Source organism: Corythoichthys intestinalis, chromosome 18, assembly GCF_030265065.1.
Source record: "Corythoichthys intestinalis isolate RoL2023-P3 chromosome 18, ASM3026506v1, whole genome shotgun sequence".
In the NCBI taxonomy this organism is placed as follows: Eukaryota; Metazoa; Chordata; class Actinopteri; order Syngnathiformes; family Syngnathidae; genus Corythoichthys; species Corythoichthys intestinalis.
The window spans coordinates 35,198,347-35,211,513 of NC_080412.1; the positions used below are offsets into that span (position 1 = coordinate 35,198,347).

General features: G+C 39.7%; 1 protein-coding gene across 6 annotated transcripts in view; it reads right to left on the reverse strand.

Moving 5' to 3' along the window:
* Positions 1–4,303: 4,303 nt before the first annotated feature.
* The window catches only part of LOC130906323 (serine/threonine-protein kinase PAK 3), a 64,271-nt gene continuing 55,407 nt past the window's right edge, over positions 4,304–13,167 (reverse strand). For all 6 annotated transcript variants that reach the window (XM_057820521.1, XM_057820526.1, XM_057820525.1 and 3 more), the window contains 5 exons: positions 12,115–12,232; positions 11,666–11,765; positions 10,500–10,696; positions 10,280–10,417; positions 4,304–6,008 (listed from right to left, as the gene is read on the reverse strand). In XM_057820521.1, the coding sequence (XP_057676504.1) occupies positions 5,919–6,008; positions 10,280–10,417; positions 10,500–10,696; positions 11,666–11,765; positions 12,115–12,232 (643 nt within the window). In that variant the 3' untranslated portion in view covers positions 4,304–5,918. The remainder of the gene's footprint in view (positions 6,009–10,279; positions 10,418–10,499; positions 10,697–11,665; positions 11,766–12,114; positions 12,233–13,167) is intronic.

Consider the following 13,167-nt stretch of genomic DNA (forward strand, 5'->3'; position numbering starts at 1 on the left):
AGCACGAAGCGTCCTCACAGTCTAGCCACACCCACCGCATACATACACACTCATCAGTTCATTGTCCACATGAAGGAGTGTCCTGTCCAATTGGGCCCAAAACGGGGAGCCCCGAGAGTGCAGAGGGTGTTCGTTTGTTCCTTTTTTGCAGAGTGCAAAACATTGACCAATACATACAAAGCAACCTAAAATGTCGCATTTTAAGTTATATGAATTGAAAAAAAAGTTGGTGTGAGTATAGAGGGAGGTCCCCTCTGATATATTTACATACATACATACTGTACAGACAGCTGATAACCACACACCCCTGTTCAAATACCAGGTTTTTATGGTAGAAAAAAAATGAGAACACATTCACATCACATTATTTATCAATGGAATAACACAGTTAATCAATTAATAGTAGAAAAAAAATGTTTTGAAATGATTCATCTTGGTGTGATAATTTTTTGCATCACAAAAACTCAACTTTTAGAACAGGGGTGTGTAGACTTTTTATATCCACTGCACATATTCCAACAATCTTAACCTATTTGAATGAGATACAGTGTTCAGTTGGTTGTTTTACATGCACGACTTGTGTCAAATCACTCCATTTTGTGGACCTTGGCTGTACAGTGGAGGTACAAAATGTGGGTGAGCAGCTCGCTAAAGGCCAAATTATACCGGACGCGTCTGCGGAACAGATTGACTGCAGACCATCCCGCCATGCCGGATGGTTTGGGCTATTTTCTATTTTTGCCAGAGAAGCATCTGTCAAAACGGGCAGATCTAAGCCTGCAGTCAACAGGCCAGGTGCTTATTCACGGTTTAAACACCAGCGAACATGGACGATGAGCATTATGAGTATTATGGAGGTGGAAAGTCACAAAGTTTAAAAAAGGAATCTACATGGAATGCCATAGCAGAAGCTATGAGGATGGATGGTGAGCTATCCAAGTTATGTCATTTAAAACTACTGTAATTTTCACACCAAAAGGCGCACCTGACTATAAGCCGCCACCCACCAAATTTGGCACGAAAACAGCATGTTCAAAGATAAGCCGCTTTGGACTATAAGCCGCAGCTGTCCTCACTGTACTACAGGACATTTACATCAAGCGATATTAACTGGTAACACTTTATTTGACAGCGGCATGTCATAAGACCAAATGAACCACCACGAAGCTTTGAACCAATTGGCTGCAAAATTTCATTGTTTCAAGAAGCTTCATTTGGCAATCATTGCTCCCTTGGGGGACACAGTCAACCTCTACTGCCACCTGCTGTCAACACTGTTGTTGTCCAACATGCCTCCTAGCATGCATTGCAGTGCTACAGATATAAATAACAATCAAAATTCATGTTCTATTCTAATTATTTCTTCAGTTACTGTTCTAGTTGTTTTATAAATCGCTAGTTATGGTATTTGGTAACACTTTATTTGACAACGGCGCCATAAGACTGTCATTAGACAATGATAATTATTACATGACACTGTCATGAGCATTAATGAATGCTTATAACATGTAATTAAGTGTAATCCGGCAAATCGTCTCACTTTTGAATGGATGTTAAAGATCTAAGCTGGACATGAATGTAGGTAGTGACATAATTTGCTGGATGACAATGATATACAGTGCTGGCCAAAAGTATTGGTACCACTGAGGTTCTGTCATTTTTGTCCCAGAAAAGGATTGTAATTACAAATGCTTTGGTAGTAATAGCTTCATTTATTTTGCTTTCAATGAAAAAACACAAAACAATAAAAAAATAAAAAAAATAAAATGATTATCATTTTACACAAAATTCCCAAAATTGGCCGAACAAAAGTATTAGCACCCTCAGCCTAATATTTGGTAGCACAACCTTTAGACATAATAACTGCAAAACACCGTTCCCGGTATCCATCAATGAGATGATTGTTACAATGCTCTGCTGGAATTTTAGACCCTTCTTTGGCCAACTGCTCCAGTTCTCTGAGATTTGAAGCGTGCCTTCTTCAAACTGCCATTTTCAGATCTCTCTACACGTGTTCTATGGGATTCAGGTCTGGACTCGTTGCTGGCCACTTCAGAAGTCTCCAGTGCGTTCTCTCAAACCATTTTCTAGTGCTTTTTGAAGTGTGTTTTGGGTCATTGTCCTGCTGGAAGACCCATGACCTCTGAGGGAGACCCAACTTTCTCACACTGGGCCCTACATTATGCTACAAAATTTGTTGGTAGTCTTCAGACTTCATAATGCCATGCACACGGTCAAGCAGTCCAGTGCCAGAGGCAGCAAAGCAACCCCAAAACATCAGGGTACCTCCACCATGTTTGACTGTGGGGACTGTGTTCTTTTCTTTGAAGGCCTCGTTTTTTCCCCCTCTAAACTCTATGTTAATTCCTTTTCCCAAAAAGCTCTACTTTTGTCTCATCTGACCAGAGAACATTCTTCCAAAACATTTTTGGCTTTCTCAGGTAAGTTTTGGCAAACTCCAGCCTGGCTTTTTTATGTCTCTGGGTCAGAAGTGGGGTCTTCCTGGGTATCCTACCATAAAGTCCCTTTTCATTCAGACGCCGACGGATAGTATGGGTTGACACTGTTGTACTCTCGGACTGCAGGACAGCTTGAACTTGTTTGGATGTTAGTGGAGCTTCTTTATCCACCATCCGCACAATCTTTCGTTGAAATCTCTTGTCAATTTTTCTTTACCGTTTACATCTAGGGAGGTTAGCCAGAGTGCCATGGGCTTTACACTTATTGAGGACACTGCGCACGGTAGACACAGGAACATTCAGGTCTTTGGAGAAGGTCTTTGGACTTGTACCCTATGCTTCCTCACAATTTTGCTTCTCAAGTCCTCAGACAGTTCTTTGGTCTTCTTTCTTTTCTCCATGCTCAATGTGGTACACACAAGGACACAGGACAGAGGTTGAGTCAATTTTAATCCATTTTAACTGGCTGCACGTGTGATTTAGTTATTGCCACCACCTGTTATGTGCCACAGGTTATTGACAGGTGCTGTTAATTACACAAATTATTGAAGCATCACATGATTTTTCAAAGGGTGCAAATACTTTTGTCCGGCCTATTTTTGCAGTTTTGTGTAAAATGATAATGATTTAATTTTTTCCCATTCTCTTTTGTGTTTTTTAATTGCAAGCAAAATAAATGAAGATATTAATACCAAAGCATTTGTAAATGCAATTATTTTCTAGGAGAAATCGAGTATTAGCCAACAGAATTGCAGGGGTGCCAATACTTTTTGCCAGCACTGTAAGCATTCAGTCATGCCCATAATAGTGTCATGTCATAATTATGACTTATGTCTATGAATTATGTCTTATGACGCCGCTATCGAAAAAGTGTTACTTATTAACTAGGGCTGTCAAAAGTATCGCGTTAACGGGTGGTAATTCAATTTTAAAATTAATCACGTTAAAATATTTGACGCAATTAATGCACATGCCCCGCTCAAACAGATTAAAATGACAGCACAGTGCAATGCCAACTTGTTGTGTTTTTTGGAGTTTTGTCGCCCTCTGCTGGCGCTTGGGTGTGACTGATTTTTATGGGCTTAAGCACCCATGAGCATTGTGTAATTATTGATACCAACAATGGTGGGATCCTACTTTATTTTTTGATTGAAAATTTTACGAATTTTATTAAAACGAAAACATTAAGAGGGGTTTTAATATAAAATTTCTATAACTTGTACTAACTTTATATATTTATATACAGTATATATATTAAGGCTGTCAAAATTATCACGTTAACGGGCGGTAATTGATTTTTAAAATGAATCACGTTGAAATATTTGACGCATACAACACACATGCCCCGCTCAAACAGATTAAAATGACAGCACAGTGTCATGTCCATTTGTTACTTGTGTTTTTTGGTGTTTTGTCACCCTCCGCTGGCGTTTGGGTGCGACTGATTTTATGGGTTTCAGCACTATGAGCATTGTGTAATTATTGACATCAACAATGGCGACCTACTAGTTTATTTTTGTTTGAAAATTTTACAAACTATTACTAACTATTAAAACGAAAACATTAGCTAGATTTAGGTTTAATATAAAATTTCTATAACTTGTACTAACATTTATCTTTTAAGAACTACAAGTCTTTCTATCCTGGATCACTTTAACAAAATGTTAATAATGTTAATGCCATCTTGTTGATTTGTTATAATAAACAAATACAGTACTTATGTACCGTATGTTGAATGTATATATCTATCTTGTGTCTCATCTTTCCATTCCAACAATAATTTACAGAAAAATATAGCATATTTTATAGATGGTTTGAATTGCGATTAATTACGATTAATTAGGATTAATTTTTAAGCTGTAATTAACTCGATTAAAAATTTTAATCGTTTGACAGCCCTACTATTAACCCAAATAAATCAACAAATAAGCTGCTCTGGACTATATGCCACAGGATTCAAAATGAAGGAAAAAAGCGGCTCATAGTCAGAAAACGGGATAGAGCTGCCGGACCGCAGTTGTGCGCAGCTGGTATGTTTTATCCTATTTATGACCTATTGCGGCGCATGCAGTCGACACGGAGCTTGAAAGATTCGCACCGCAGACGCGTCCGGTATAATTTGGCCTTAACACTCCATGTCACGGCGGAGGATCGGACTCGTGCAGAATGAGGTAGCCCTCGCACACTCGTTCGTACGCTCAAGCAATCCAGTAAGGTAAAAGGGGCTCATCCTTGCGTTCTTTGTACGGACCACACAATAAAGATACTGTCTGCTGTTGAACAGCGAGGTTTAAACAAGTAGTTTAAAATATGTCTTCATATTGTGAAAGTAATATACTGTAAATCCACTCACACAGAATGACATCACAACTGACCTGTGAGGTATAATACTTCAATATTAATTACAAAAAGCCAGATTGTTAGTATTTAATTGAAACGACAATCATAAATATTCTTCAATGATTAAAACAATAAATTGGATCCTTCATCATGTACGTATTCAGACTATTTGTACATTTTTTTTGGACAATTTGTACCAATAATTTACAATCTAAAATTATATTTCAAAATTATATTTTCCAGTCCATTAGGATTTTAGTCTCACTGTATATCACGTTGACCCGAATATTCAGTAAAAATTCATGTAAACAAAAGTTACATGAACAACAGATGTTTTTAAGTCATCAATGAAATACGATAAACATTAAATGAGGAATACAATTTGCATCATACATGCAAATTAGCGGCTTAAAAGGGCTGAGCAATAAATATGAATAGAGTATAAACGTACACTGGATTTGGAAAAATATCAGTATTCTCTATTTGCTCATTTGATTTCGAGTAAGATTCTGGCGAAAGAGTTGACGTTGATTAAATAAGAGCAAGACTACACTAAAGTGGGGCAAGATCAATCAAAAATGCTCAAATCAAACTTTGGTCAGATTACATTAAGCATGGCTTTCCCCTTCTACCTGCGCTTTTACACACGTACACATCATTCTTCTCCAGTCACATGAGTACAGTTTGGGTCCAAGAATGATTTTCGGACAAGTCAAAATAGGCTTGGGCGCAACCTATTCTCCATACTGATGACATATACCAAAAGCTCTTCTTTGAGGGTTGTTGTCCCCTCTTTTTTGGTTTCGAAGTAGTTGTTCTTCCCACAGAAATGAAACAGTTGTACGCGCACACACACTAGTGATGGACTGCTCTTCATGTACAGTGCTGAAGTCGTAAACAAAAAGGTCTTTTTTAGCAGCACGGTGCCCGGAGGCAGCAAGGCCGCCGTTTCGTACCGTACATATAGGAGGGCTGAGGGCGTTGGTGTTTGGGTGAAGGCGTTTGAGAAGAGTCACAGAGCTCCGCCCGACCCTTCTACATCAGAAGCTCCCTTTCACCTTCATGAAAGCACCCCTAAAAGGCAGGGCTCTGGCCTTGGATGAGGACAGAGGGCGCCCCCTAGCGACTGCTGTTCTTTATGGCTTCCTTGGCAGCTACAATCAGAGGCGTCAGGCTGGACAAAGGCTTGGCCAGTTTGAGGAACGAATGCTGGACACAGGAAAAGAGGACACCAATTATATTAATATATTATTATTTCTATCATCAAAATGAGGAGAGTAGACAATTGCGTGCTAAGCAACATTTTAAGTATTTTTTTGTAAAGTCCTAATAAATTGCAAATACTGTAATTTCAATCAACATTGGGAGATTTTTTTTTAAATGTCGGACGCTTAGTATGCAAGCGGGGAAAGCGGCACAAAGTAAAAAAGCGCACCAAAGTGGCCAAAACATTGACTTATTTCAACGAAACAAAGGAGGGTACACTGCTGTGTCCTGTCTCTTCAATGCCAAGCTTGGATGCACATCGGCTGTGAATAAACAACAAAAGCGCCGTCACCCAGTTGTAGGTTTGGAAGACGACAGGAGACAGTTACAAAGCTGGCAGATCGTAAGTCCATCTAACTAACTAACTAACGACATGTTTAATTGATGTTGCTAAGCCTGTCGCGATATGCAATGGGTCCATTTATCGCACGGTAAATAAAAATGAGGGCGGTAATTTTCACGACTGCATTTTATCACCGCGCGCGCGTGCGTGCATACATTTGTTCAGGCGTGCTGATGGCATATCAGACTTCAGTTCCTTTCACAGATGTTTATTAGTCATCAACACGCCGTAGAATGGCGTACCGCAAGCAGCATGTCACTTCCGCTCATTAATATTCATGACGTTAGCTACTGTTGCTAAGTAGGGACAAGCCACCGTTTGTCCCTAATAGGAAATGAATGGAAATCGTGTACGAAGGAGATGCTTACAGGGCTAAACCTACCAATTCTCTCCGAAAATGATGTGCCACGTGTCAAATTCACCGGCAAAGATGTGGAAGAACATAAAAACGTTCAGTTAAAGAGATGGCTTGAGTGTCGAAGGCTGAAAAAGACGAAAAAAAAAACGAGCCGACCTAAGCATAGCTTTAGCTTTTTTATCGACGCGACTGACAATGACATTCTCCTGTTTCAACAAGCTATCCTTTACCATCAGGCCTGTCTTTCTTATATATCCTCTGGTTGTCCTACGTCTCTTACCGTTCTTGGGGGTAATTTAGTTAGCTTTGTGTAGCGATCGCAAATGCTACTCAGTGACAGCCAATGAACACTTTTAATTTTTTCATTGATAACACATCTTAATTCTATAATTTATTTACACTTCCCCTTACTAAAGTTTTTTATATATATTTATATAACAGAAACGGTAACAGTGGCAGTCAGATACCATTGTAATTCTTTTCAGGTCATTCATTGTCAAAGCAGTACGGCACAACGTTACGCTAAAAAAATAAGTTAAAAATATAAAAATGGCTTACCTCTTTGTCCTCTGAAAGACCATGCCAACCCAACATAATGTTTTATGCATATGAAAAGTGAATGGATTCACCGAGCTGGTGTTAAAGTCCGCGCAAGTTGATTCAGTCTTCACATTTTTTCCTCCCGAGTTTTTGGTTTCCGGAAACGTATGAAGAAAACATTCTTCATGTGTCGTAATGTCTAGAGTAGTTTCTACAAGTTCCAAAAAATCAATGTGTGATTGGCGTGCGGTATGCCATTAAAGTTCAGACATACAAAATAAGGAAACACATCTACAGGTATATTAAACACTGTAAACGTTAGCATTGCTACATTGAGGCTAATGGGGAAAAAAGACAACCTACTTTAGCCTGCTATAAAACATTGGCAGTCTTCTCCAAAACCCAAACTTGCGGTGAAAAGGTCACACTTCAAATATGAAAAATCGCTGGTTAACAGCATTTGCAAACGAAAAAATAAAAGGGAAAAAAAATGTGATTACTGACACCACATGAAATGACAAAAAAAGCTTTTTTTGCGGAGTGTAAAGCGTACAGTTAGCGGTTTAGTGAACGTACTTCCCGTGAACATTTCAAAAGAAAAGCACGTCATGTTCGTCATATAAATAACGATTTCTGGAGTTAATCCCACATACTTCAAAATTCAGATTCTACACTATGAATAGCTTTAAAGTGACACTCTTTATGAAAAATATGATTGGCAATGAATAATTATTATACTACTATTATACTGTATGTAGTAGTGTACTATAATATTAATGCTAAATATTTTTTTTAAGAATTGTTTTGAATCATGTTGGAAAGGCGAAGTCAGTGTTCTGAATCTGTTTACATTCTTTTGCACTAGTTAATGCTATCAGCATTTGACCTCATTGTTTATGTGTGATTTATTGTTGTTACTTACGTGTTTATTTGTACTTTAATTAAGAATTTAAGTGTTCCAAAATGTTTTTTAGAATTAATAAGCGTCATCAAAAATTTCATTGCTAAATTAGGAAAAAAAAGGGGGGAAAATTATTAGATTAGGCGAATAATCCTAAAAATAGTCAGCTGACTAATCGGGAGGAAACTAGTCGTTTGAGACAGCCCTATTTGTACAGTGTAAAGGAACATATTTCCTCTGCACCCTTCTTACCTTTTTAACCCCCTGACCCATTTTGCCTGATTTTTGCTGCAGGCAGTATCAGCTCCTTTGCTATGGTGTGGGGTCATTACTTGGTATGCCAATTTATATGCTAACAGTGCTCGCTGGTTTACTGATGTAACACTGACAAAGCGGGACGATTGTTTTGCAATATTCAGCACGTTTTTGCTGAAAACAAAAATCAAGCTGCTTCTCAATGTGACTGTGGTTTAATTTCTTTAAGTGACGTCTTAATGGCGTACCGCACGCAGGCTATTTTTAGACCGTGACGTCGCATCGTAAAGCGGAAGTAAAGCCGCAGTGGGACATTATAGACCCGCCCTCGCATAGACCCAACGTAATTTGTGCTACTTTTCTCCGGTAATCTTTCAAAAACGAACATGCCGATCATGCATTGATTTTTTGGAACTTGTAGAAACGACTCTAAGACATTACGACACATGTAGGATGTTTTCTTCATACGTTTCCGGAAACCAAAAACTCGGGAGGAAAAAATGTGAAGACCGAATCAACTTGCGCGGACTTTGAACACCAGCTCGGTAAATCCATTCACATTTCATATGCAGTAAACATTATGTTGGGTTGGCATGGTCTTTCAGAGGACATAGAGGTAAGCCATCTTTATATTTTTAACTTATTTTTTTAGCGTAACGTTGTGCCGTACTGCTTCTGTCTGACAATGAATGACCTGAAAAGAATTACAATGGTATCATCACTGCCACTGTTACCGTTTCTGTTATATATATATATATGTATATATATATATATATATATATATATATATATATATATATATATATATATATATATATATATATATGTATATATAAAAAAACAGCTTTAGTAAGGGGGGGATGTAAATAAATTATAGAATTAAGATGTGTTGTCAATGAAAAAATTAAAAGTGTTCGTTGGCTGTCACTGAGTAGCATTTACGATCGCTACACAAAGCTAACTAAATTACCCCCAAGAACGGTAAGAGACGTAGGACAACCAGAGGATATATAAGAAAGACAGGGCTGATGGTAAAGGATAGCTTGTTGTAACAGGAGAATGTCATTGTCAGTCGCGTCGATAAAAAAGCTAAAGCTATGCTTAAGTCGGCTCGTTTTTTTCGTCTTTTTCAGCCTTCGCCACAAAAGGCATCTCTTTAACTGAACATTTTTATGTTCTTCCACATCTTTGCCAGTCAATTTGGCACCAGACACATCATTTTTGGAGAGAATTGGTAGATTTAGCTCTGTAAACATCTCCTTCGTACACAATTTCCATTCATTTCATATTAGGGACAAACGGTGCCTTGTCCCTACTTAGCTACAGTAGCTAATGTCACGAATATTAATGAACGGAAGTGACGTGTTGCTTGCGGTACGCCATTGATTTAGCTTCCTGCTGTCCGCTGCAAACATTTTTAGACACAGTAAACAGACTGGTCTTTCCTCATCTCCCACTTTGAAAATGAGAGCGCAACTGCCACCCACTGAGTGGATGTGCAATTAGACTTTATTCTAGTACGGCAAAAAAGTATGTTCCCCGAGGTCATATGCAGGGGCGTTCCCCATTATTTGAGAAGTACTGCACAAGAATGCGATAGACGTACAATCAAATCATAACATGATGATTCATTGCTAGCCATACTAAAATTCACTAACAATGACAGCTATACATGTAAAATAACCATCAAAACTCATTAAAATCATATCTTATATACATATGATTATGATCATAAATACATTGAATCCTACACTAAATAGAAAATATGTCTTCTTCCTTCCAATCTACTGTACTTGAGTTTTCCAACTAGCCTTTACCTGAAGCAGCTCTTTAGCAGAACCTCTGCGGTCCACATCCATCTCGAGGCAGCGATTGAGGAAGTCTCTGAAAATGGACGACAATCTCTCTGGGTTCTGGAGCTCCGGCGTTCCATTGGTGGCAATCAGGTACAAGGCCTGTAAAAATGGTCAAAAGAGAGGAACCGTACAAAAAAAATGTGAACATTTAATAAAGACCATCATGCAGTTACTCGCTTACCCTGAGAGGATTCTCATTCAGATATGGAGGTTCTCCTTCAACCATTTCAATGGCCATGATTCCCAGAGACCAGATGTCCACCTTTGGCCCGTAAGCCTTACGGGTCACCACTTCTGGTGCCATCCAGTAGGGTGTTCCCACCATTGTGCTGCGCTTATTTTGCTCTGGAGTTATCTGGGCGCAGAATCCAAAATCGGCTGTAGAGGGAGACTCAATGAATGAAACTCAATCACACAACAGATAAACTGGCCTTTCTTTGGCAATACAGTTAGTCCCCAGGTTACAAATGAGTTCCGTTCCTAGGCTGGCGATGTATCCCGAATTTCCGTGTAAGTCGGAACTAACCCTTTAAGCACCTCTAAATATAAAATAACTGTCCAAAAACATGTATTATATGTCATATTAATAAAATGAAGTAAAAAAATAAGATACTGTGGGGTAAGTTGTGTTAAATGCTGTCATACTGAATGACTATTTGGGCTTTAAAAAATATACAGTATATTCGGGATTTACTCGCGAGTGAGTCACTTTGTTAAGAGAAAAGGGTGCTGTGGGAAGAGTAGGGAGACGAGGGGAGGGTATCATGGCCGCTCAAGTTGCCTCTCTTAACGCGAGCCCACCGTCCCAACACAAAAAAACGTATCGGGACTTCCAAGAGGAGTCGGCACCGGGGGAGAAGTGGGAAGTCCGCAAAAGGTGCAAGGTGCATTGTTGACGGCCAGGCAAGAACTGGAGGTTGGGGCGGACGTCGTGACTCTCAAAAGGGCGTTTCTCGGGTGGACACATGATAACCGGAGATGACAGCGGATGGCTGCGCAAGCCCAGTCCGAAAAAGGCGCTTTGTCGGCGGTCTTAGGAAAACCGGCGGTTGGGGCGGGCGTCATGACGCTCCCAAGCCTAAAAGTGCGCTTCTCAGGCAGACACATGAGAACCGGAGATGACAGCGGGTGGGACCTGACGACGTCAGGAACTGCAGGACGTCGGCGACGCTGCTGGGGGAGGAGGCATGGCAAGAACTAGGTACTGTTTATGTGACTTGAAAAAAAAACACACACAACTGGAGACAGAATGGCAAACGAGACTTCGGCGTCGTAAAATCAAAATCGCGTAACGTCGTAACCCGGGGGACTAACTGTAGTCTGGTTTGAACAAATTCTGTAACATACTGAGTTTGACGGATCCATCCATTCCCAAAAGGATGTTGTCACTTTTTATGTCTCTGTGGATCACTTGGTTGGAGTGCAGGAAATCCAATGCTTGTAGACACTGAAGTGAGTACAAAGACGTTTAAAATAATCAATAACTACATGGAATCGTCGTGGACGTTCAATCAGTTATGTTGTCTTAACAATATCATAAAGATATACATTTAAAAACTGCAACATTTATTCCCCACAGTCTATTCCCTCCATTTTGTATTGTTTTCATCTTCACCATCATTTCATCACCATCCTTCCAGAATAGGTAATACTGGCCAACGTAACTGAAAGCATACTAGCAATGGGAGTGTTTTTTAAATTTGTTTGCCTCTTTTTCGCTCAAAGTAAAGGTCACGTCCACGAGGCTCACTGGGGAGTGGGTGTTGCGGCTGAGGCTTCAGCTGTGTTTTTTTTACCTCTCTGCAAACTGCTGCAATCTGGCCCTCGTCCATGCAGGTCTCAGTCACGACATCGGTCAAAGAGCCACCGGCTAAATACTCCATCACTACCCAAAGCTCGTCTCCTACCAAGTAACTATATATAAAAAAAAGACAATTATGTAAGCAAAGAACAATATTATTGCACGAATTCCCTGAAAAGATTCTTTGTTGTTTCTGTCCATGTTATTCATTCCCCAAATGTTTATAAGGTTGATCAGCATATAAACAATAAGGGAAAACTAGAACTAATGGAATGTTGCTACCTCACTACAGTGGGGCAAATAAGTATTTAGTCAACCACTAATTGTGCAAGTTCTCCTACTTGAAAATATTAGAGAGGCCTGTAATTGTCAACATGGGTAAACCTCGACCATGAGAGACAGAATGTGGAAAAAAACAGAAAATCACATTGTTGGATTTTTGAAGAATGTATTTGCAAATCATGGTGGAAAATAAGTATTTGGTCAATCCAAAAAGTTAATCTCAATACTTTGTTATGTACCCTTTGTTGGCAATAACGGACGCCAAACGTTTTCTGTAACTCTTCGCAAGCTTTTCACACACTGTTGCTGGTATTTTGGCCCATTCCTCCATGCAGATCTGCTCTAGAGCAGTGATGTTTTAGGGCTGTCGTTGGGCGACACGGACTTTCAACTCCCTCCTTACCCCGTGGCGTCAAAATGATAACAAGAACGGTGAGCAAAAATCCCAGAACCACACGGGGGGCCCTAGTGAATGACCTACAGAGAGCTGGGACCACAGTAACAAAGGCTACGATCAGTAACACAATGTGCCGCCAGGGACTCAAATCCTGCACTGCCAGACGTGTCCCCATGCTGAAGAAAGTACACGTCCAGGCCCGTCTGCAGTTCGCTAGAGAGCATTTGGATGATCCAGAAGAGGACTGGGAGAATGTGTTATGGTCAGATGAAACCAAAATAGAACTTTTTGGTAGAAACACAGGTTCTTGTGTTTGGAGGAGAAAGAATATTGAATTGCATCCGAAGAACACCATACCCACTGTGAAGC